The 25,741-nt window shown below is 42.1% G+C and overlaps 1 protein-coding gene across 11 annotated transcripts in view; it reads right to left on the bottom strand.

The window, feature by feature from the left end:
• Positions 1-21: 21 nt before the first annotated feature.
• The window catches only part of LOC124147998, a 434,301-nt gene continuing 408,581 nt past the window's right edge, over positions 22-25,741 (bottom strand). For 7 of the 11 annotated variants that reach the window (XM_048398386.1, XM_048398388.1, XM_048398392.1 and 4 more), the window contains 3 exons: positions 20,250-20,394; positions 15,184-15,234; positions 22-5,451 (listed from right to left, as the gene is read on the bottom strand). In XM_048398386.1, the coding sequence (XP_048254343.1) occupies positions 55-1,128 (1,074 nt within the window). In that variant the 5' untranslated portion in view covers positions 1,129-5,451; positions 15,184-15,234; positions 20,250-20,394 and the 3' untranslated portion in view covers positions 22-54. Of the gene's footprint in view, positions 5,452-15,183; positions 15,235-20,249; positions 20,395-24,279; positions 24,471-25,741 lie in introns of those variants that run through there. The other 4 variants (XM_048398395.1, XM_048398387.1, XM_048398396.1 and 1 more) reach the window with 4 other exon arrangements.

Raw genomic sequence — 25,741 nt, 5'->3', positions numbered from 1 at the left:
CCATCTCGGGAATCGAACCCGGGTCTTCGGCGTGACGATTGAACGCTCTAACCACTAGGCTTCCCGACCGCCCCCAATCATAATGACAACAATGATGATGATGATGATAATAAGGAAGAAAATAATAATAATGCTACAATGGACAAATGAACAGAAATCTGTATTATTGTTTGTTCCTGATCTTGCAGAAAACACTGACATTTGTATTAAATGAAAACAAAATTGAAATGACATCCCAACTCCTTTAATTAAATAAGGAAAAGAGGGAAAATTAGTGATGAAAGTTTGGATGAGTGAAGGCAGCGACACCAGAGACCGAGAGAGTGAGTGAGTGAGTTGATTCATCAGACTGTCAGTCATGCAGTCAGGAGTTAAATACTTGATAGCAATGTTCTGTGAACTGTATCTATCTGTGAAGTGAATAAATGTACAAGGAGGAACGATTGATGATAGAAAGATTGGATAAATGTACAAGGAGGAATGAAAGATGAAAGAAAAAATGAATAAATGTACACGTAGGAATGAGATGATAGAAAGATTGAATAAATGTACACGGAGGAATGAGAGATGAAAGAATGAATAAATGTACACGGAGGAATGATAGGTGAAAGAAAGATTGGATAAATGTACATGGAGGAATGATAGATCATGAAAGAAAGAATGAATAAATGTACAAGGAAGAATGATTGATGATAGAAAGAAAGAATGAATAAATGTACAAGGAATGATAGGTGAAAGAAAGATTGAATAAATGTACATGGAGGAATGATTGATCATGAAAGAAAGATTGAATAAATGTACCAGGAAGAATGTTGATGAAAGAAAGAATGAATATATGTAAAAAGGAGGAATGATAGACGAAAGAAAGAATAAATGTACATGGAGAAATGATAGAAGAAAGAAAGATTGAATAAATGTACAAAGGAGAAATGATAGACGAAAGAAAGATTGAATAAATGTACATGGAGAAATGATAGACGAAAGAAAGATTGAATAAATGTACATGGAGAAATGATAGATGAGAGAAAGATTGAATAAATGTACATGGAGAAATGATAGACGAAAGAAAGATTGAATAAATGTACATGGAGAAATGATAGATGAGAGAAAGATTGAATAAATGTACATGGAGAAATGATAGACGAAAGAAAGATTGAATAAATGTACATGGAGGAATGACTGATGAATAATGAATGAATATGGAGAAAAGATAGACAATAGTCTAATGATGACTTTGGGTCCAACGTGGCTAAATGTGCATAGATGAAAAAGAACAAATTATTTGGGTGATAAAAATAGAGCAAATGAATGAAAATAACAGAAGCATACCATAAAGCATCAGTCATGAGTGAGTGAATTTTAAGCTCCTTCAGCAATACTCAGCAATACCATGGCAGGACACCAGAAAGAGAAGATGAAGAAACATAATGATAGATAAATGGAAAATTAAATGAACAAAACTAATGATTTTTTATGATTAAACAATATGATTGTTGAATATTACTCTTTTTCCTAACAGAGCTATATTTCCCAAATTATTAAAATTATAACATAGCAAGCAACAGTTATACTTGCATTCACAGATGATACATTTTTTAATTTTATAAAGCTTAACCCAGATCCACAGCTATAAAATTCCTAAATGATAAGTTAATATTGATAACCTTTGACCTCTGAATGACTAATAACATTACTAAAGAACCAACGTTTCTACCCAAGAAGCTTTAAATAACCTACTGAGACAGTTTTATCTTACTTGCTGTATTTACTCTGTCTGCAATAAAATAAGCTCTTGTGTTGCTGATCTTCTCTAAATGTGCAGACACATGCAGACATGTTATGTTATCTATGACCCTTGACCTTTGACCAGGAAACAGAAACATGTGTGGGGTCAAAGGTCAAGGCCATTTTCAGAGTTTTAAAAAAAAAGCACATTCAAATCTTTGCCACTGAAATTTTACACCTCTGACCTTGAAAAGGTCAAAGATATTCAAATCTCAGGGCAAAAATTGGAATGTTTGATAAGGATCGTCATTTTTTATAGAATTTTATCAGCTGAATATATTGCTGTCACAGTTTCTTTCTGACTTTAATCACAGGGAGAAAACATATTCAGAGGAATAAGGTTGTAAAATAAACAAAACCATTTAATTGTTTGTCCTTAATGATAACATTCATCCTAATCAATTATGCTTGTTAGAATGATGGACAAGACACTCCTCCCTTTTTTCAAGGCAACATTCAGAGAGAGAGATTTGGGAACCAGAGATGAAGACAACTTACATGCACTGTACCCACAGAGATCCGGGGGACAAAGTGTCTGAAGTGACATAAAATTTCTACAGCCGGGTTCAAGATCTTCCCAAAGAAAAGAGGGCCCAACTCATTCTTGCACATTGTTTTCTATTGTTCTGTGAATCAATTTAGACATTACTTTTCAACCTTTGTACTGGTATGTTTTTATTAAAGTCAAAGTTTACCATTCTACAACGTATTGCAACCAACAGTTCCAGTGAAATTGAGAAGAACAAACCTATGTTTACACTTGCTGTACACTGCAATCAACAAGCAGTATAGCTCTCTGGGCCAGGCCAACGTGTTACCTCTGGGCTACAACCATTGTCACTTACATACTTAGCTCTCTGGGCCAGGCCAACGTGTTACCTCTGGGCTACAACCATTGTCACTTACATACTTAGCCCTCTGGGCCAGGCCAACGTGTTACCTCTGGGCTACAACCATTGTCACTTACATACTTAGCTCTCTGGGCCAGGCCAACGTGTTACCTTTGGGCTACAACCATTGTCACTTACATACTTAGCTCTCTGGGCCAGGCCAACGTGTTACCTCTGGGCTACAACCATTGTCACTTACATACTTAGCTCTCTGGACCAGGCCTTACCTCTGGGCTACAACTAGTGTCACTTACATACTTAGCTCTCTGGACCAGGCCTCAAGTTACCTCAGTGCTACAACCATCTTATGTTCTTTCTCATGGATTTAAGATAGTTGTAGCCTTACAATCATGTTGTTGGCCAATTACCATGCCCCTCTGTTAAAGGCAGAGCTAAAAGTCCAACACCTTAGTTTCCCACAAGCTCTGTTAGCCTCCTATTTTCACACTAGTGGCACAGGAAAAGTGTCGCTAGTCAACCTGTACTGTTAATTTGGACAGTTTGTTTGTTATTATACGCTGCTCTCAGCAATATTCCAGCTATATGACTGTGGTCTGTAAATCATCGAGTCTGTACCAGCTTATTCAGTGATTGACATCATGAGCAACAATCCACGCAACTGGGATACAATGACATGCATGAACCAAGTCAGCGAGCTGGACGATTCCATCTGTTAGTAGCTTCTTGCAACAAGCATGGGTTGCTCCAACTGTTAGCCTGGGTCTTCATTGTGATTCCTACAGGACTTATGGTGGGGAACATTATAGCTGCATATATATTATATATGACTCAAAAGAAGGCTGTGTGTTACTATATATCACTTCAACTTACGACAGTTACAGCATCAGTCCCTTAATAGAGGCCTGGTTCAACATAAAGCAATTATCACTCACTCACTAAAACCTGACACGTAGACTCACATTAATAGAAGTATGCTGTACTGAACAAAAATAGTTAGGGATCATCATTGTTTGGGGGGATATGTTTTGGGAGAAAACACAACTTTATGGATAAGCACTTCTTGTTTATTGCATATAGCAGATTCTTACACCGTTATCAAGCTCTTACTTCCTCCAGCTCTTCCCGAGTTTTTTTAAAATGTAAAGAACATAAACATATTTCCTAACCCCAAACTATTCTTGTTCAGTTTATTTCACCAGACCTATAATATCAGCAGTTGTGGCTTCAGCTGCAGGTTCAATGAAGCAAATCAGCAGCACCCAGCCAAGGGAGGTACGTGTCCCTCTCTGAAACATACAAAGCCGTCTGTACAGTATGTCAGGTATACTGCATACCGGAAAGCAAAACTCGTTAGACAGTGTCAATTTTTTCTCAAATAATTGTTGTGTAAAACCTTTTAAATTCTCAATTAAATTTTGGAATGAGACATGTCTTAAAACACCATCAACAACTCTCACTTAAATAAGCATGTTATTTCAACACTAGAATACAGTCAAACCTTCAGAGATCAAGTTTTCAAGCTATTAAACTGATGTCAAACAAAGGCTGTAAAATATCTTGTTGCTTTCAGAAATTCCCATAACGAGTCATCCAAGTGTTTCCAAAAGAAGCGAGTCCCAACAAGATCTTAATATGAAATTGCAAATTTGAGGCATCAAAATGACATACAGGATGACTGCTATATTTCATCACTTTTTAACATCCATGTACCGTACCAAGTGCCCTCTTCCAATTAGCGTCCCAACGCCCTCTACAGAGACGGAAACTTTACAGGACTGTCAGTATTTTCTTGCAAACACTAGGTTCCCATTTAATTGGCTTCTCATACGGGTATGCAATCAGAAATAGGCTAATTACGTACAGTGTTGGTATATTACTGGGGTTTTTTTAATGAGTATTCGTTTGCAAGCAACTCAAGATTAACTTGGTTATGGCAGTGTTTGGAATACCTGCCTGCCCGACAGTCCGAGACAGTCTATTTTGCTGACGGGTCATCAGTTTTGAAAAGTTGCACGCCTGATGGTTGGGAGATAAAGTTACTAAGTTGACAATCCACCAGTTTACTGTTATTTTCTGAGCACTTACAATCAACACTACCACTCTTATGTTGACCCTTTCGTTATTTTTGTTGGTTAGTCTAAAACTTTCTGGACTGCCCACATTTAATAGCGATTTTTTGTGCTTATTGTACATAAATTCACAACTTATCTAGATCTCTGTCAAGGACTCTAATGAAAATGGCCAGCAGGCGGTGGAGACCCTTTTAGGCTCTACCCAAACCTCCGTGAACACAGCAGATACTTGCCTGACAATTATAACCTGAGCTTATGAAACCAAACAGAGAAATTGCTGGGCTTGAGAATGGGGGCAAAAGTTTCAGACCGTTTAACGTTACCTGCACCAATTCCCTGAAGCACTTGTACAATCCCCACGACCCATCCTCCATACTGCCAAGCCACAGCACATCCCCAGAAGCTCTCGTACAATCCCCACGGCCAGCATCCTTCCACCGGGTCAATATAGTCAGCTACAGCCTCCACGACTCTCTCAGCCTCCCGCACCGAGCCATTCTGATCAATACTCCGCTCTCCGTAGTAAAACCAACAATCGTACCCATATCTCATGAGAAGTTAAAAGCTTGGCTATTTAAAAACCAATCTGTTTTTGTCCAGGTAAGCACCGAATCACGAGGGAAAGCCAGATCCGGGAATGTGTACCGGTCTTGTAAGCCGCTGTAGTAGTACGAGTGTTCATCGCCTCGACTGCCATTCATGCACAGCGCCCCCTGTTGGTAGTCTGCAAGCTGAGCGCCATTCTGTAACTGTGTTCGGTTTAGTTTGAACTAGTTAAAGTGATACTCATTTGTTATTTATATGTACAGATTCCACTGAATGGACATGAACATGCAAACCCACATCTTCTTCTACAAACAGCTTCTATGTTTATCTCCAATCATATTTCTAAACTTTGAATTTTAAAATTTGATACAAATACATGCAAATTTTAGTGTTTTTGATAAAATACTTTCATGATGAATATAACATGATATCTAAAGTTCATCTATTATCTCGGATTAATATTAATGCCTTTTGTCTGCGAGTCCCAGCTGTCTGTAATAGTGTGCGCTACACCTTGGACATAATGGGTCACATGTCTGTGAATAGTTTACATGAAGTAGATATAAGAAATAATAGTTCTAAATTATTTCCAAACATCAACTGATAGCTAGGCAAGAAAAAAGTTATGGATTATGAATATTTTTGTGCCTGATTTTATTCAGGAATACTGCATGCAATTGTATTTTGTGACCCTATGTTAAAAAATAATCTCCCTTAAAGTCACTTTGAAGACTTGTTGAATTAATAGCTAGTTTAGTTTTGTTTGAAGCTCTGTTTAAATCCAAACACCCCACCCTAACTCACAGCCCCACCCCCACCCAGTACATAGCTCTGTCTAAATCCACACACCCCACCCTTAACTCACAGCCCAACCCCAACCAGTACATAGCTCTCTCTTAATCCACACACCCCACCCCCAACCAGTACATAGCTCTGTCTAAATCCACACACCCCACCCAGTACAAAGCTCTGTCTAAATCCACACATCCCACCCCAACTCACAGCCCCACCCCCAACCAGTACAAAGCTCTGTCTAAATCCACACACCCCACCCTTAACTCACAGCTCCACCCCCACCAAGTACATAGCTCTGTCTTATTCCACACACCCCACCCCCACCCAATACAAAGCTGTCTAAATCCACACACCCTACCCCAACTCACAGCCCCACCCCCACCCAGTACATAGCTCTGTCTAAATCCACACACCCCACCCTGAACTCACAGCCCCACCCCTTTACCAGTACATAGCTCTTTCTAAATCTACACACACCACCCCCACCCAGTACAAAGCTGTCTAAATCCACACACCCCACCCCAACTCACAGCCCCACCCCCACCCAGTACATAGCTCTGTCTAAATCCACACACCCCACCCTGAACTCACAGCCCCAACCCTTTACCAGTACATAGCTCTGTCTAAATCCACACACCCCACCCTGAACTCACAGCCCCACCCCCACCCAGTACATAGCTCTTTCTAAATATACACACACCACCTCCACCCAGTACAAAGCTCTGTCTAAATCCACACACTCATCCCTACATCCACATCCAAATACATGGAACACCATGTGAAGCCCATTCTTGTTTCCTCTGAAATTACATGCTGGAATACTGCTAAAAGCGTCATAAAATAAAACTCGTTCGTCTGTAAAGTTTAATTAAATCTCAAGAAAAAGTATCAATTATGAATTTCAAGCATCAAAATCAATTTCCGCAGCAGATAACCAAAATAACTTACTGTTGTAAAAAAGAATTCCCCCAATAAAGAAGGCTTTAAGTTTTTCAAATCACCCTGTGCTCCTGACCACTGACATTCTCAGCAAACCAGGAAGTCCCATCGGCTGATGCCAGACAAGCTCTCCCTTTGCTATCCTCTCATCACAAAGCCTCAGCCCAGTTTCAGCCCAGGATTTATGACCAACTTGATAATTTCCACATTGTTTTAGATAATAAGCCTTTATTATCATTTCAAGAAGTAGCTTAACATATTACAGCGTTATGAAACTTGAGACTGAACCCTGACGTGACCAACCTACAGCCACGATTATGGCGGTTATATTTAATACTGATAGATTCATTAATCAATTTCAGGGTCGACTGGTGGCATTACCGTCACCGAGACTCGAGTCTGTCAGGTCGCGGAGTTACTCTTACAACACGAGCTTCGAGTGCCATTTTGATGTGACCACATCGACAGTTCTTCAAGATCAAAGCTTCTGTGCTATCGTAAAAAGGAATGAATCCAGCTCCGCCTAACGAGTGCAATGATTTAAGCACCGCTAAGTGCTGTGTTCAAACTATGGGCCAACACTAAAGCAGCCATCATGCTTTGGGGGATTCTCTCAGATGTGTACCAAATTTGCATAGTGGCGTCGGTTAAGTGTCTGTCTGTTAGGAAGAGCATGAGCCTACTGTCAATAGGTTTTCAGGAAAATAGCATCCGAAGATGAATCCGTATAGCAGACATCTTTTAAGTAAGGATAGCACTTTAAGTCAAACACATGGTAAAAGACGGCAGGAAGGACACTCTTCTATTGAGGTCTCAGAGGAGAGGATTCCAGTTTAACACTGTACTACTCAGATGACCCTAGGTTAGGACCATTAATATTTACCTCCTTGAATGACTTTAAAGATTGGTGTTAGTTTTGATTAACGAAACTGCTTCTTTGATGCATGTAAAACAGGACAATGATAGAAGAGGGTAATATTGATCAAACAGGATCACATTGATAAACTGGTTATTTCATCTGTTGCATTATAACATTATCAAACAACCTGGTACTCGAACACCATACTACCTTACCGATCTTTACAAGCTGTGTGCAGCATCTCACACTCACACACCACACCACACGCATGCACGCACACACACACACACACACGCATGCATGCACACACACACACACACACACCACACCACACGCACACACACACACGCATACAAACACACACACACACCACACGCACACACGCACACACACCACACACGCTTATACTTATACAAATGTCGCTTTCGAGATGGCACCCTTCTTGTAAGAACACATGATGTTTGTTTGTTTGATGTATAACACCGCACTCAGCAATATTCCAGCTATGTGATGATGGGTTATTTTTAAGATAAAGTTTGCTTATGTGAGTGAGTGAGATGTTTTACAGTTGTTCATGTGATTAGTGACAAAGTTGTGAATATTCAAAAGTGTCCAAAAACCCATAACACGAGGATATTTAAAAATCCAAATAGACCTTACCTAAGCAGTTTGAATATACCCAAAGAATAATAGGAACACCCAATGAGACATGCATACATGTGAGTAGATCATGCTTCACTCAAATGCAAGGCCTTTCATAATTTCCGTGTTTTACACTTTCATGGCATTTCGTAACAAAGATAATAACCAAATTAAAGCCATAATTTCTTAAATTTAGCATAGAATCACCTAAATAGAAGTCATACATAATTATCATGTGCATGGCTGGCTGGACGAAGGCACAGGGCCACATTGGTAATTTTCCTTTGAACAAGATCTACCCTATACTCAAGGAAGTAACTCTCAATCTATAACTAAAATAGATCTCATCAATGATCGGCTGCAAGTCTTTTTTGACAGTTCAACAACCTTTTGATGAAAAAGAAATGACAACATAAAAATGTTTGTCAAAAGTAACTATGATGAAGTTTAACTTCAAGGCCTTTCATGCTGTTTTGGTGATTTCAAATACACACTCCTTGGTAAAATGTAGAGATCAGATACTCTCAAAATCAAGGCTATTTCAAGAAAACGAAACAATAATCCAGAACGCTGATAACCAGTTTTACCTGAGGGTTTTTGGCTCAAGCCATGACCTTATAGCGCGATTGGTTTGATTGTTTGTGAAGTGGTTCTTATGTGCGGTCATTCGAGAGCGTTGTTGAATGACTAAAGGTGATAGCATCCTGTCATCATGTCGCACTTAGGTTAAGTGATGTCAGAACACAACAGATCAGGGCATTAAGACGTTTTCTCCATGGCAACATGATATCTAACATATTCATCCCCTTGTGATGTGACATTAGTAATCTACTCTCTGTGTGTGTGTGTGTGTGTGTGTGTGTGTGTGTGTGTGTGTGTGTGTGTGTGTGTGTGTGTGTGTGTGTGTGTGTGTGTGCAACATTCTAGCTATACTACACAAAAGAAGTTAAAGAACACCTGATTCTTTCCTATTACTATAGTTAATCTGTCGTGGCATGTCTTGTCGTATTAAGAAAGAATCAGGTGTTCTGTTGAGAAGTTTTGATGAAGCTCAAGCTGACACCTAAATTCAAAAGACGAAGCTAATGGTATACAGCTATGTCAAAATAATATGATGATCAATATCAATCTCATCCGTCTATGTGAAAACATCTCATCTTTAAGCACCTCCTTTGATATTTTCTGTTACTACGTTTAACTGTTCCGATGACACACCCACAAAATCAGTTAAAAGACAAAGTTGTGGAGCAAGGGCTCACAGATATTCAATTTGTAATACCCAAAGCAAACAGGCTTACCAAGCTGTCATATTGATAAATAGTTAATGTCGAACCTTGTGACCTCAAACTGATAGGTTTATAACTGGTGCAGATGGTATTACTGAATGCTTGTAATTGTCCTCTGAGCCAGACATCAGCTTCACAGCAACACCTGTGGCCCAGCAGAAAGTGTGTTTGTTCATTTAGTTTATGGTAGAGTTTCCTTCCGATGTATAAAATGTGGCCATGAGGGAGTGATTGAATTTGGTTTAACACTTCTCGGAACTATATTTCATTATAAAAAAGCGCGTCAAGGGATGAGAATGTTTTTTTCCAAAATATGCTGAAAGTTAGCCGGTGTAGGGGGAGTGGAAAGTCAGTGGTTTGATCCCTGGCTGTATTGTACCATAACATGAGTCTGCTCGGAGTCAGTATGCTGTGTCTGAAGGGGGTTTTCATGTTAAACAGCGGCATGGTATCTGTATCTCAGTGAGCTAGCACTATAAAATCGGCATTAGTTCGAACTAGTACAAGCAGCCGCACACATGCATGCATACACACACACACACACACACACACACGTATGCATGTATGTCGCTATTCAAGAGCAATAATCTTGAACTAATAGTAAAAGCCCATTTCACCTCACCTCACCTCACCTTGCCTTACTATTAAATATACTTTGATATAAGGACATTGTACCACTGATGTGTATCACATGGCTGAGGGTTTGATAAATCACCTATTTCACTTCAGACAAATGGATAATTCAATACCACTGTAAGCAAATCAGTGAATATATGTGTGAAATCTATACTCCTGATGTGTAGAAGACAACTGTTTAGTTTATCCCTCTAATGATAATCGTTGTGACAGCTGGGCAGATCAATGTAGTGGCCAGTAATGTCAGATGGCAGAGAGACTGTTCATGTCTGCCACAGACGGTGTGTCTTAGAACAGAGCCCTTACTGTCATCAGTGCCCTTCTTCAGTCATACAGCAACACATAGGCTTGCCTTAATCACTGCCTTCCATCTTCATCAGTCCCTTCATCTCCACCAGTGCCCCTTCCTCCTCTACCAGTGCCCCTTCCTCCTCCACCAGTGTCCCTTCCTCCTCTACCAGTGCCCCTCCCACCTCCACCAGTGTCCCTTCCTCCTCTACCAGTGCCCCTTCCTCCTCCACCAGTGTCCCTTCCTCCTCTACCAGTGCCCCTTTCTCCTCTACAAGTGCCCCTTCCACCTCCACCAGTGCCCCTTCTCCTCTACCAGTGCCCCTTCCATCTCTACCAGTGTCCCTTCCTCCTCAACCAGTGCCCCGCCCCTTCCTCCTCAACCAGTGCCCATCCAACCTCAACCAGTGCCCCTTCCTCCTCAACCAGTGCCCCTCCAACCACCACCAGTGCCCCTTCCATCTCCACCAGTGCCCCTTCCTCCTCAACTAGTGCCCATCCAACCTCAACCAGTGCCCCTTCCTCCTCAACCAGTGCCCCTCCAACCACCACCAGTGCCCCTTCCATCTCCACCAGTGTCCCTTCCTCCTCAACCAGTGCCCCTCCCACCTCCACCAGTGCCCCTTCCACCTCCACCAGTGCCCCTTCCACCTCTACCAGTGCCCCTCCAACCACCACCAGTGCCCCATCCATCTCCACCAATGTCCCTCCCACCTCCACCAATGTCCCTACCACCTCTACCAGTGCCCCTCCAACCACCACCAGTGCCCCTTCCATCTCCACCAATGTCCCTTCCATCTCCACCAATATCCCTCCCACCTCCACCAATGCCCCTCCCTCCTCCAACAATGCCCCTCCCTCCTCCAACAATGCCCCTTCCCCCCATCTCTACCAATGCACCTCCCTCCTCCACCAATGCCCCTCCCTCCTCCACCAATGCTCCTCCCTCCTCCACCAGTGCCCCATCCTCCTCCACCAATGCCCGCCCCTCCCTCCTCCACCAGTGCCCCACCCACCTCCACCAATGTCCCTCCCTCCTCCACCAATGCACCTCCCTCCTCCACGAATGCACCTCCCTCCTCCACCAATGCCCCTTCCATCTCCTTCAGTGCCCCTTCCATCTGAACAATGCCCCTCCCTCCTCCAACAATGCCCCTTCCCCCCATCTCTACCAATGCACCTCCCTCCTCCACCAATGCCCCTCCCACCTCCACCAATGTCCCTCCCTCCTCCACCAGTGCCCCACCCTCCTCCACCAATGTCCCTCCCTCCTCCACCAATGCCCCTCCCTCCTCCACCAGTGCCCCACCCACCTCCACCAATGTCCCTCCCTCCTCCACCAATGCACCTCCCTCCTCCACCAATGCACCTCCCTCCTCCACCAATGCACCTCCCTCCTCCACCAATGCCCCTTCCATCTCCTTCAGTGCCCCTTCCATCTGAACAATGCCCCTCCCAATCTCCATCAGTGTCCTCCCCCTTCTTATTCCTTTTCCCAAATGAATCTTTCCCCATTTTCTCTAACATCCTTACTTTTCTTGGCCTTTTTTTCCCTTTGCCTCCGCCAGTACGGCCTCGGACAGCCTGTCAGGGATATCTGCCAATGATGTCTATATACTGCTAGTCAGGCCAGGGCATCCATCCCGTCAAACAACTACATTTTCCCTCTCTCTGTCTGTGTGTAGATTATTGAACAAGCATGCCTTCTGTTGCAGGCAAGCTCTGGCCTTGGAAGATCATGTCAGTGGGTGAATGACTACGGTTAATTTGACGCCCCCGACGTTGAATATAGAAATGATCGCGCTGACGTTGCTGCGAGGAGGAATCTACAAAAGCGAGCTTCGCAGCCACCGCCACGATCAATATGATGAATCAGCACTATTACGGACGTTTGCAGTAGATTGGCCTGGAGACAGCTGTGTCCGATACTGCCGATTCAGCAGTGTGTGTGTAGGGATATTCAACAGTACCAGTGGTACCATGTGATACGATACGTATCCCCATCCCCAGTGAGGGTCAATAACTTAGAGTCCACAAGTAGCCTGGACTTGCATACAGCACTGTTTTCAGTAGATAGTCTTGGTGTATGGACTGGGAAAAGCTGATCTTTCTACACTAGAAACTCTACAAGACTTGTGCCATGGACTTTAGCCTAAACAGCGTTAGAAACCTAGCACTAGTCCTGTAGTCCTTGCCGAAGTGCCAATAATTAAGATCATACAGACTAGTAGAAATTGGCCATATTTAAGGGTTTCGCTATATCATTATAAGGACTAGTGGACTAAAATTATTTCTACTGCTACTAAAGTTGCTGATTCTGTGTACCCATGTTTACTATCTTTATACATTAATCAGCAGGAAATAAACAGAACAACATCTATTTGTGGAACACAAGTTGTGGAGGTTGGTTCTTTCTCTTAAGAACTGTTTCATTGAGAAAAGAAGGTAAGACATATCTGCAATGGCTACAGGATATTGGCAGCCCTACAACATGACCATGAACAGCCCTACTGTTACTCCAGTCTTCTATTGATTGTGATATTTGATAGAAAACAACTGACCATTCTGCTGATTGGATGGGATGGAATGAGTGGTGATTGGATGGGATGGAGTGGGTGCTGATGGGATGGGATGGGATGGGTGCTGATGGGATGGGATGGTATGGGTGGTGATTGGATGGGATGGAATGGGTGGTGATTGGATGGGATGGAATGGGTGGTGATTGGATGGGATGGAATGGGTGGTGATTGGATGGGGTGAAAGGGTGGTGATTGGATGGGATGGAATGGGTGGTGATTGTATGGGATGGAATGGGTGGTGATTGGATGGGACAGGAGGGAATGGATGGGGATTGTAAGGGGGATTTAAAGTTATGACTAATTTGTTTCATAAAATATTGTTAGAAAACAATTTTGCGTCAGGTTTATAAACAAAATTCCATGACAGATGTGTGTTTTTTCTTCCTTCAGAGAAAAAATTGTCTTGAAGCAGTAACCAAATCAACACTCACATCGTGAATATTATTTTTTTCTATCCTATTTATATTTGTTTTCACAGAGGACACAATCATCATCTGCATCACAACTGCCAACCACATTGTAAAACTTTTACTTGCTCATAAAAAAGTGGCGAATACTCTGTAGTAAATGTGTGTTTTAATGACTTCGAAACGTCAAGATGTCTTCCAAGCAATTCCCTGCATCACAGATGGCATGTTGTCCAGATAATGGTGAAGTCAGCGGCCCGCTCCCACACCAGATCCATCAGTTCGGATCATTCACAACATTGTCACAACTCAGGACTGGCAAACAACCATAGTCCTCATTACAGCATAGAAAACCATCACAACCTGAGCAAGAATGATGGACACATACCCTGAGATCCACGTGACAGTTGAGCAATGAGTTAGGCTGTCTCATCCATGCTGTCGCAATCATTGATATGATGTGTCTCTTTCCGGTCATGTTGAGACGCACTAAGCCTTCAACACTTGCCATGTTCAGGTTGTGTTCCCCGACCACCGAAAGTTTCTAGAGATTCATCCCCAACATTGAATCTCTAGAATTACCAATAGCTTCAACCATTCTCTTTATGTGTATTGGGGCTCATTTGCCAAATGGCAATATTCTAGCATTATTACACTTTTGTTCGTCATTGTTTAACGTTGCACTCAGCAATATTCCAAATATATGAAGGCGGTCTGTAAATAATCGAGTCTGGACCAGACAAACCAATGATTGACATCATGAGCATCGATCCATGCAATTAAGATACGATGACATGCACCAACCAAGTCACCGAGCCTGACCACCCAATCCCGTTAGTCGCCTCTTACGGCAAGCATGGGTTGCCAAAGACCTATTCTGATCCGGTTCTTCATTGGTAAGTCAGGGTTTTAAGCAGAAGAGACACCTCACTGAATGTACTCCAGTGCAATGTGCCTATCAAGGAGGATCATGTTTTGTCAGACTGTTGCAACTCCCAGGAGGTCAGTAAGGTGTGGTCAGCAGACATTCCAGATTTCCTTACCCTCTGCCGAGCTTGACTCACATAACAACACATCAACAAAAAAGGTGCCTGGCCTGTATGAGAGGAACTAAGTTTGCATCACAAATATATTGTATTCCCTTGGAAAATCTCTAATCTGGCCTAACTTGACCTTCTGTCTAATGGACTGTGACGGGCCATGGTTGTCAACAGGACAGAGCTGTGAGGTGGAAGAGTTGAGGCAGGGTATCAGATTACTGGATTCTCCACAAACTGTCTGTGATTGTCAAAGGCACTGTAGCTCACTGCACTGAACTTACTGAAGGAGCCAGTGAGTGATTGAGTCAGTCAGTGTGTGATTCCGGATGCCATGGAAATGTGGAAAGATGTTTCGCTGGTCTCTATCTAGCCATGCTCCTATTAAAAAATATTCTTTTTGTCCCTCAGTCAGATATTTGACAGCCTTTGTACAAAGATATCTCAAGCTGTGGACTCACCTGTGTTATCTGTCACCATGACAACCAGGTAGACCTTGAAGACTCTTCATCCTGTAAGCAAGAGAAAACATCAGTTAAGAGTGCAGCAATAGTGATGCAGCTAATCGCCTCACCAAATAATTATTTTCAATTGTATTTCCAAAATGAACAAAGTCATTATATCACAAGAAGATATTCCCAGAGCTTACCAATTGGAATGTCTGGTCTCAGATACAAATACAGAAGGTGTGCTTGCATTTACAAAATTTATTAAACAAGCAACAACAGGCAATATCATTGGTAACTGAAAGACTCACATGGCTATCAACAACATATTGGTGTTTTCACTAAATACAGAATCACTTTTGGTTTGTTAATGCCACATTCGGAAATATTCAAGCAATATGACAGCGACCGGTGTCTGAGACATAATGGCGGGTAAATCACCAGTTAAAAAGTCAGGTGTCATGCATACCTATGCAGTCAATATCTTAAACATGACACTGGTCTATTCACCACCTAAAGACTCAAGTGTCTTGCCTACCTACAGTCAGTGTCTGACACTATAATGGTCTATTCAGCACCTAAAGACTCTAGTGTCTTGCTTAGCTACAGTCAGTGTCTGACACAATACCAGTCTATTCAGCACCTAAAGACTCCAGTGTCTTGCCTACCTACAGTCAGTGTCTGACACAATACCGGTCTATTCACCACCTAAAGACTCTAGTGTCTTGCCTACCTACAGTCAGTGTCTGACACAATACTGGTCTATTCACCACCTAAAGACTCTAGTGTCTTGCCTACCTACAGTCAGTGTCTGACACTATACTGGTCTATTCACCACCTAAAGACTCAAGTGTCTTGCTTAGCTACAGTCAGTGTCTGACACAATACCGGTCTATTCACCACCTAAAGACTCCAGTGTCTTGCCTACCTACAGTCAGTGTCTGACACAATACTGGTCTATTCACCACCTAAAGACTCTAGTGTCTTGCCTACCTACAGTCAGTGTCTGACACAATACTGGTCTATTCACCACCTAAAGACTCTAGTGTCTTGCCTACCTACAGTCAGTGTCTGACACAATACCGGTCTATTCACCACCTAAAGACTCTAGTGTCTTGCCTACCTACAGTCAGTGTCTGACACACAATACTGGTCTATTCACCACCTAAAGACTCTAGTGTCTTGCCTACCTACAGTCAGTGTCTGACACAATACTGGTCTATTCACCACCTAAAGACTCAAGTGTCTTGCCTACCTACAGTCAGTGTCTGACACAATACTGGTCTATTCACCACCTAAAGACTCTAGTGTCTTGCCTACCTACAGTCAGTGTCTGACACACAATACTGGTCTATTCACCACCTAAAGACTCTAGTGTCTTGCCTACCTACAGTCAGTGTCTGACACACAATACTGGTCTATTCACCACCTAAAGACTCTAGTGTCTTGCCTACCTACAGTCAGTGTCTGACACAATACCGGTCTATTCACCACCTAAAGACTCTAGTGTCTTGCCTACCTACAGTCAGTGTCTGACACAATACTGGTCTATTCACCACCTAAAGACTCCAGTGTCTTGCCTACCTACAGTCAGTGTCTGACACAATACTGGTCTATTCACCACCTAAAGACTCCAGTGTCTTGCCTACCTACAGTCAGTGTCTGACACAATACTGGTCTATTCACCACCTAAAGACTCTAGTGTCTTGCCTACCTACAGTCAGTGTCTGACACAATACTGGTCTATTCACCACCTAAAGACTCTAGTGTCTTGCCTACCTACAGTCAGTGTCTGACACACAATACTGGTCTATTAAATGGACAGGGATTATGATATCTAGAGATGTAATGAAATACAAATGTCAATCTCTTGATCACTTTAACTCTCAGTCATAAGAGACAAGACTCCTTAAAGTAAGACACCACCACCATCAGTAACTAAATACAATGTAATTACACCATGTGTTTCTCTTTAGAATTAATGTTCTTATAATGAGGCTAGCATTATACTGAGGTTATGCTATGTAGGGTTATGTATATGATACATCAATTATTGACTGGGAATATAAATAGATCAACTAGAGTGCTGAGCTATATAGGTGATTGCCACTGCTATACAGTAGCTTGTGTGCAGGGATGTATACACTGGGTGAGTGTTCAATATTTCTTGGTGTATACACACTGTATACACTATAGCGACAAGGTTGACGTTTATATATACACAACAAAGTCTGCATTTCATAACAATCAAATAAATGTACTGCTACACAATAGTCTAAAGACTGACATTTTCAAATTGTTGAAAGACTTAGCCTGTTTATTTCTTTATGTTATAACCTGTTTGCTTGGATCTTCAAAACATTTTGTAATACCGAAATTGAGCAAATTAGTGATATCGTATATATATATATAAAATCACAAGATGGAAGACATTCTGAGCCACATCCCGACAGTGTGGCCAATGACCTAATTAGCTGCAATTCCATGACCTAATTAACCCCTACTGACACAGTAGAAAAACATCTAGAGGAAGCTCTTCAAGAGGGCCTGTTCACACTGTCTGTGAATTCAAATCGTATAATGTAGTGCATGAGTATTGTTTTATGCCACTTTTAGCAATATTCCAGCAATATCATGGCAGGGGACACCAGAAATGGGCTTCACATCATGTGGGGGAATTGAACCCGGGTCTACAGCTTGACAAGCCAATGCTTCAACCACAAGGCTACCCTACCTAACAGTTAATGACTACCCTAAAGAATATGTCTCAGTTTCAGTCCAAAACTCCAAATTTCAGTCACGGTTAACGGAATATACCATCAACTGAGGATAGCAAAATTTGGATCGAGTAGATTTTCAAAAACAGCCAAGGGAATGATTGTTATTTCAAGAATTGTCTGTCTACGAAATAGCATATGTTGTGAATACATCTCTCATAGATGGTTGACCTTTTAGTCCACGGCCCGGAGGGACATTCCAAATACCTTCTCAACATTATGAATTCAAGGTTTTAGCCACATTAATATTCATAGTCAATCATTCAAGTCTATGTAAACATTTGCCAACCTTTCCTAAGTTGAGATAAGGTTAGGAAGGTGAGGCGAGTTGAGGAAGGTGAGGTGAGGTGAGGAAGGTGAGGTGAGGTGAAATGGTGTTAAACATCGCCTTCCAAGATTATTGAACTTATATTGCGACGTGTATGCCACTTAATGCCCAGCGCCAGGTAGGGTAACAACAAGTACCATATTTTAACGTCTTTTGGTATGACACAACCAGGATCGAATCCCTGACCTTCCACTCTCTGGGCGGACGCTCTACCACTAGACCAGGAGGTGGTCCCCATATCCTATGTAACAAGATTCAGCTTTCAATGAAAAGGACATGTATTGATGTTGAAATCTTTGTTTCTCGTAGACACAAAGACAATGACGGGGACAGATTCAGACTTCTATAGAAACAATTGATCATACGTAATATAGTATAGATTAAGGAATTCATAAGCAATTATGTACCCTTGACTATGGCAGACCCCAGACACTATTTGCCTGACAACTAACTATTATCCTGTAGGCCAATGGCGGGAGATCATAATCAATTCGTGAATACTGCTTGCAATACACTAGTCAGGAATATAATGAGATCATGAAATGACACATACTCAAAATATTAATGTCTGCGGCCACTGCATGAAATATATTCATTTATTAATGCATTGTGTAATAATGTAATACGATGGGCCTCATGATAACGTATAATATAACAATAAAATGCATCAAATGACAAAAATAATGTATTGTGTAATAACACAATGCATTTGGTTATGATGAAAGTATTAATATTTATAGAATTATATTTATAGAAATATTCTGTTCCATGATCAGATATTTAGGATTGATGGGATGGATATGAATTCACCAAGTTTAGTATAAAAAAGTTGTAAATGATAAGTTAGAAATTTTGAATTTTGAAGCAATATGCTGTAACTGACTGTTTGGAACCGCTGACTCCTTCAAGCTGGACGCAACCAATCAGAGCAAGCATTTAACAAACCAGTTGCAGAATAATAAACTAGAATCACAGGGATTTATCGAGACCTGGTCAGAGGCCCAAGGCAGCAAATGATGTAAAATTCCCAATTTGAAAATAAATCAATCCCAGTTCCTCAATATTTACGAAAAATATAAACATTAAAAAAATACAATTTTTAACAATATCAAAATTGTTTTCAAAACTGCCTGCTAAAGGCACTTAGTTTGAAATACCAAATAAATTCCTGAATCATTTAACATTTTTCCATTTTCAAATCTGGCTATAGATAGAAGTACAGCGCTGAGGTTTTTTTTCCTTTCCGGTGACTTACTGTTGCTGGAAAGCGTCGTAGATGTTGCAGTGCGTCATGGTGACGCCACAGTTGTGAGTCATGTCTCAGGGAAAGCTAGAAGGTTGTACAGTGCTCCTATAATGGGTGTAGTTCTCAACTATACAACCTACTACCTCAGTCCGAGAACACGAATATTCATGAGCATCCTTGTGGCCAACCAGATACCTCTTCGCAAAGTGACAACCAATGAAAAACCTCCACGATAAATCAAACCCAAACTCTTGCCTAAATCAGGCATTCCATAACGACATCAAGAATGAAATTCAAATCATGAAATCATCTTGCACTTTAGAAAGAAAAAAGCAACTCAATGTATTGAAGACAATCGATATGAGACTAATTTATGCCAGACAGCCTTATGGATGGTCCATTTACCATATTGATAAACCCATTGACTCAACTTTTCCAATGTGTGCACCACTGAATATGCAAATGACTAACGACAATATGTGGACCTGTGTTTTGATTGTTTCCACAGCAACACAGACACGTAGACGCGAGCTTGCGATCACCAAGCCAGCACAAGTTCGGATCTACGGGTTTGTCCAGTGTGGCTTTAACACAGCAAACTTCCTTCACTAACAATCAATACGGATAGAAGACACGCCCACAAATAGTCCTAGAAGTCTCCCTATATACGCTGTTGAGAAATGTGCATACACCATTCAGGGTTTAGGGAGAATAATGGATCATAGCTTACCTGGATCATGTGAATAAGTGAACCTACGGTACTTCCTGTATGAAATTAAGCCATTAATCCATATGTCTTGTTCAACTCCTGCACACATTAAGATTATCCACGGCACTGACAGCAGCTTCTTTCATACACTCTCCATGCCACTGACCTGGAACAAAATTGGAAATGTAAATAAAAAACATACAATTAACGATGAAGGATCAAGTGTGGCTGATTACCAAAGGTATACAAAAAGGTAGGTGAAAAAGGCAATCATAAACAACCCTTATTACTTGTGTAAAACACAACATTAAAGATATCACAGAAACTGTTGGTGTAAAGAAATGAATTGGATACAGGAGCATCCATTTGACTTGTATGGGGGTGTATACAAAGTTTGGGGGGAACAATTTATCATTTTCCCAGCTGTATCCAACAAACAAAACTACTGAGCACCATCAAACAATCTATCCATTTTCACACCTGACAACAAAGTATTCATTTTGAACTATTGTCTGAACTATTGTAAACTATTCATTTAAAATAACATATACACATGCCAGTGTTCGACATTGAGGTCTGTTGTAGGGTCATTGAGATTAGTGGCTATAGTAATAGCTATAGAAATTCTTCCCTTTCATGCTTAATTTCAAATACCAATACTGGGGTCCAAATTTACTACATGGGTAACCAACCTCTTATTACCCGACCCAACCCGGGTACCTGCTGTAGGTCTCAAGAGATGGTTACTAAATGTCCAATTGGGAATTATTTTACCGAAACCCTGGCAGAAGGTATATAGATACACATATAAAACAATGGGATCATGCATACACTGAAGTTGACTGAAGCTATATCTTAAATCAATATAAAAAAGTCAGAAGGAATGTGTGCATACTCAGAAAGAAATGCTAACATCAGTGACTTACAGTGAAACGGTATAACCACAGAAGTGAATATTTGTCATGAACCAAATATCATGTGTCTAACCCAGGTAGGCTGGCCTGGGTAACTCGGGTACTCGGGTCAGGTGGGTAGTGAGTAGGAGCCGGGAACTGGGGTCAGGCGGATAGTGAGTAGGAACTGAGTTCTCGGGTCAGGTGGGTAGTGAGTAGGAACCGGGTACTCGGGTCAGGTGGGTAGTGAGTAGGAGCCGGGAACTGGGGTCAGGCGGATAGTGAGTAGGAACTGGGTACTCGGGTCAGGCGGATAGTGAGTAGGAACTGGGTACTCGGGTCAGGTGGGTAGTGAGTAGGAACCGGGTACTCGGGTCAGGTGGGTAGTGAGTAGGAACCGGGTACTCGGGTCAGGTGGGTAGTGAGTAGGAGCCTGGTACTCGGGTCAGGTGGGTAGTGAGTAGGAGCCGGGTACTCGGGTCAGGTGGGTAGTGAGTAGGAGCCGGGTACTCGAGTCAGGCAGTAGGGAGTAGGAGCCGGGTACTCGGGTCAGGTGGGTAGTGAGTAGGAACCGGGTACTCGGGTCAGGCGGGTAGTGAGTAGGAGCCGGGTACTCGGGTCAGGTGGGTAGTGAGTAGGAACTGGGTATTCGGGTCAGGCGGGTAGTGAGTAGGAACCGGGTACTCGGGTCAGGTGGGTAGTGAGTAGAAGCCGGGTACTCGGGTCAGGTGGGTAGTGAGTAGGAACCGGGTATTCGGGTCAGGTGGGTAGTGAGTAGGAGCCGGGTACTCGGGTCAGGTGGGTAGTGAGTAGGAGCCGGATACTCAAGTCAGGTGGGTAGTGAGTAGGAGCCTGGTACTCGGGTCAGGCGGGTAGTGAGTAGGAGCCGGGTACTCGGGTCAGGCGGGTAGTGAGTAGGAACCGGGTACTCCGAGTCACTCATCCTTGCCTACTCCACCATGTCTTAATATATCCTTGCCAAAAATAGATGATGAAAAAGCCATTCAGTATGTTCTCTTAGGTGGAAAAAGTGTACAATATTCAATAGCAAGCAGAAGTTTGATAGAACAGCGGTCATGGATGGGGAGTCCCTGATGTTCTTGTAACAAAAGCAGCAGTCACTACGACATTGATTGCGGCAGACAATAAACATGACACACTCCGGCTCATTTCCGTGTGTAGTCATGATGATATCTCTTCACGAATCAAGAATCTTTGTATCTTGAATGTAGTCTAAAAAACATTCATGAATACAGCTGGTGCCCGTTCACCAAGATGTTTGAATACTTGAGAGAAATTATTTTTGTAAACTTCTTGAGACAGTCCCTTGAGTGATTCCGTCTGCCCAAGTGTGTGACCTCACTGGGTCGAAATGTCTACCAAGGCTGCACGATCAACTTGCTTATCTGGGTTGTCCTCAATTCGTTTTTAAAAATTCAAATAAGTGGCAAGCTATCAGTTGGGTTCAAGTTTCAAGCCAACAGCACCATCCAGTTAAAGGTGACCTACTCGATGTCAGCTTTGTAGAACTTAATTTTTTTCTTTATTCAAAGTCTGCCTTCAGAATTTACAGGTGATGGATCACAGAAATGTATACTCCTTATTTCATATGAAGGAAGGAGGCATAATATTTGTAAAATAAAATGAATTATGCAGGTTTTAAAATCGTGCGGATGACAAAGGATTAATGTAAAAGACTACCCCAATAAGTGATAAAATATATACATAGGAGTAAATATAGACAGACAAAAATCCAATAAATGAAATGTTCCAAATTACATAAGTTCATTGTAAAAGTCTGCACAGACACCCAGACTGTCACCATCCATTACTAGACTGTCACCATGGACCATTAGACAGTCACCATGGACCACTAGACTGTCACCATGGACCACTAGACTATCACCATGGACTGCCAGAGTAAGCATGGACCACTAGACTGTCACCACTGACCACTAGACTGTCAGCATGGACCACCAGACTGTCAGCATGGACCACTAGACAGTCACCATGGACCCCCAGACTGTCACCACGTACCACTAGGCTGTCTCCGCGGACCACTAGACTGTCACTCCAGACCCTGAGACTGTCACCATGTACCACTAGACTGTCTCCAAGGACCACTTGACTGTCAACACGGACCCCCCCGACTGTCACCACTGACCCCCAAACTGTCACCACGGACACCCAGCAGTAGTGAGTTATGCGGGTCCAGCGGTCGTGAGTAGTCCGAATGCATGCTGCACAGGAGTGTATCAATGACCCAGACAGGATCACAGACAACTGCACAATGTCACCAAGCTGCCGCCATTTGAAAGAATGTGTAAGATCACACAAGTGATTACGATTACCCACCTGTCTACAGACCACAGAAATTGAGAAAAAAACCTCTCTCCCACCATATCTTGCCCCTTCAACAATCCGCTGTTAAGACACAGCTTGTGTAAACTCAGCCAACTGCCATATTTATGACGCAATTCATTTAAATCCTGTTCTCCTGTCTGAAGGCGTTGTCACGCAGAACAGTCAGTCAGCCAGACAGACTGACACACTTCAACTCTAAATATGTATCGTGTACATGATACTCCCCACACAAACTTAACTAGCATCAGGATTACTATATGTTCAATGTCCTCGTCCCAAGTAGACGCCAACTGTTTTTAAACTTAACTCCATACTGAACCATATTTAATCCAATTCAACTTTTGAAATAGAAATGTTTCACTGACATTTATGGTTGAACTAAATCTAACAAAAAACAAACTCACAGGGTGAGAAAACCTTTCATAACTTACAAACAAAATGACATCCACTTGTCCACAGGAGTACAGTAATTTGAAATTAAACGTCTCAGAACTGAATAACATTATTTTTGGAGGAAACTATATATAACCGGCTTATGAACATAACGACTGACTCTCACCTTCCCTCATAATTAAATATCCGTCATTGCCACAAATAGTGATGAAACAAAACTCAATCATTAATGGAGGCCTTCCCACCAGCCAGACAAGACTCCACACTACAGGTGTATCAACATTGACACACATAAATTACACCAATACCCTGTCATATTACATACAAGACACCTCCCTAGCCCTTCTCCACTCTACGTAAGGAAGGACAGCTTTCCAGCCCGCCTGTGGGACCCCTCTTACCTGTATATACTAATCCAGGTGACATCAAAGGAACAGCGCGCCAGACGTTAGCTGTCCTCCAGACAGCGATCAGCCAGCTCACTGTATATAATTGCCTCATTCCCCTCACTAACTCCCAACCACAGAACACCTATATCCGCAAACTAAAAACTGGGTCGGCTGATGCAGCCAGCCAATCAGAACGTGCACACCCGATGTCTCTTTCCAACCTGTCCTCGGAAACCTCGAAGCCAGCCATGCATAGCGAGGCGGCGTGCACTATTGATTAATAACTGTCTGTGAACTCTTGCTCAATTGTCGCTGTTGTAGATAATGGCAGCTTTTAAGTGAATGTAGACGTGTATACAGGTAGAAATAATGCTGACCCAACAACTGGGAACAGTTAGCGTGTCTCGAGAAAAATGCTTACCTGTGATGAAAATACAGGGCTAATCAAACCTATTGATTTAGCAGGCTTGGTCGAGACTGTCTCTAACAGTAGGTCTGCCTTAATGTATTGATCCGCAAACTGCCGACGATCACTCATACATGATACATGTTAAAATGTTCATGGAATATCACCGTATATATGCTAAAACAAGACTGCTGTGTGTCGTCTACTGTTTCTGTACCATACAGTCAGTTTGGATAAGTTGGGCTCTACTTGCTTTGGTTCTGCCTACAGTGGGTAACATACAAATATAGCACTGAAATTCACAAGTGAAACTAGCAAGTGCCACCAATTACATTGGTAATTTTTTCCCCCCTTGTAAATTCATTATTAATAGTTGCATTTGTATCAGCTTTAACAAATAACTTTGTCTATAGTCAATTCTAGACTTTGATGAAGGACATGCAGCATTTTAAATCATAAAAACTTATGAGCTCTTATTTTTGCCAAATTAGACAATTTTTCCACAGAAAATTTCCGCACTCAATCTTATGCACTATTATTTTCATCTGGACTGATGAAGTGTTTGCCGAGAACCCTGTGGCAAGTCCAGGTTAGAAATGGTCCCCAGTTGGTTGTAAGTGGCGATCAGGAGGTAAGGTGCCCGACTGCATGGGATGAAGATCATGATATCAATCAGTGGATTTTCTGGTCCTGACTTGATCATTGACAGGCCGTCGTTGTAACACAGTAATGTTCGTTAAGGTTGTGCCAAATATGTTCCCAGGGCAAGGGCGTTAACTGACTATAAAAATCCTGTTTCCACTCTTGCCGAACTAGGCTTGAATTCCGGTGTTACATTTAAGCTGGTCTATGCATTGTCCTATCAAAATCACGTAATGAACAAGACATTCCGCTCATAAACAACATGGATTTCAATGTGCAGATTTCGGTCAACTGCAGGATTATCCATCAGATTGTCTTGACTAGGCACCGCCATTTTGTTTGATGCAAGTGATGTGAGTGATTGAATCTAATTGGTCAATAGAAGGGACATAGAAGGGACTCAAAGTAGCCACTGGTGGCGCTACG

This window comes from Haliotis rufescens, unplaced genomic scaffold, assembly GCF_023055435.1.
Source record: "Haliotis rufescens isolate VD_foot unplaced genomic scaffold, xgHalRufe1.0.p SCAF_18, whole genome shotgun sequence".
Taxonomy (NCBI): domain Eukaryota; kingdom Metazoa; phylum Mollusca; class Gastropoda; order Lepetellida; family Haliotidae; genus Haliotis; species Haliotis rufescens.
Note: the sequence above shows the minus strand (reverse complement) of the source record. Positions and strands in the feature narration are given on the sequence as shown.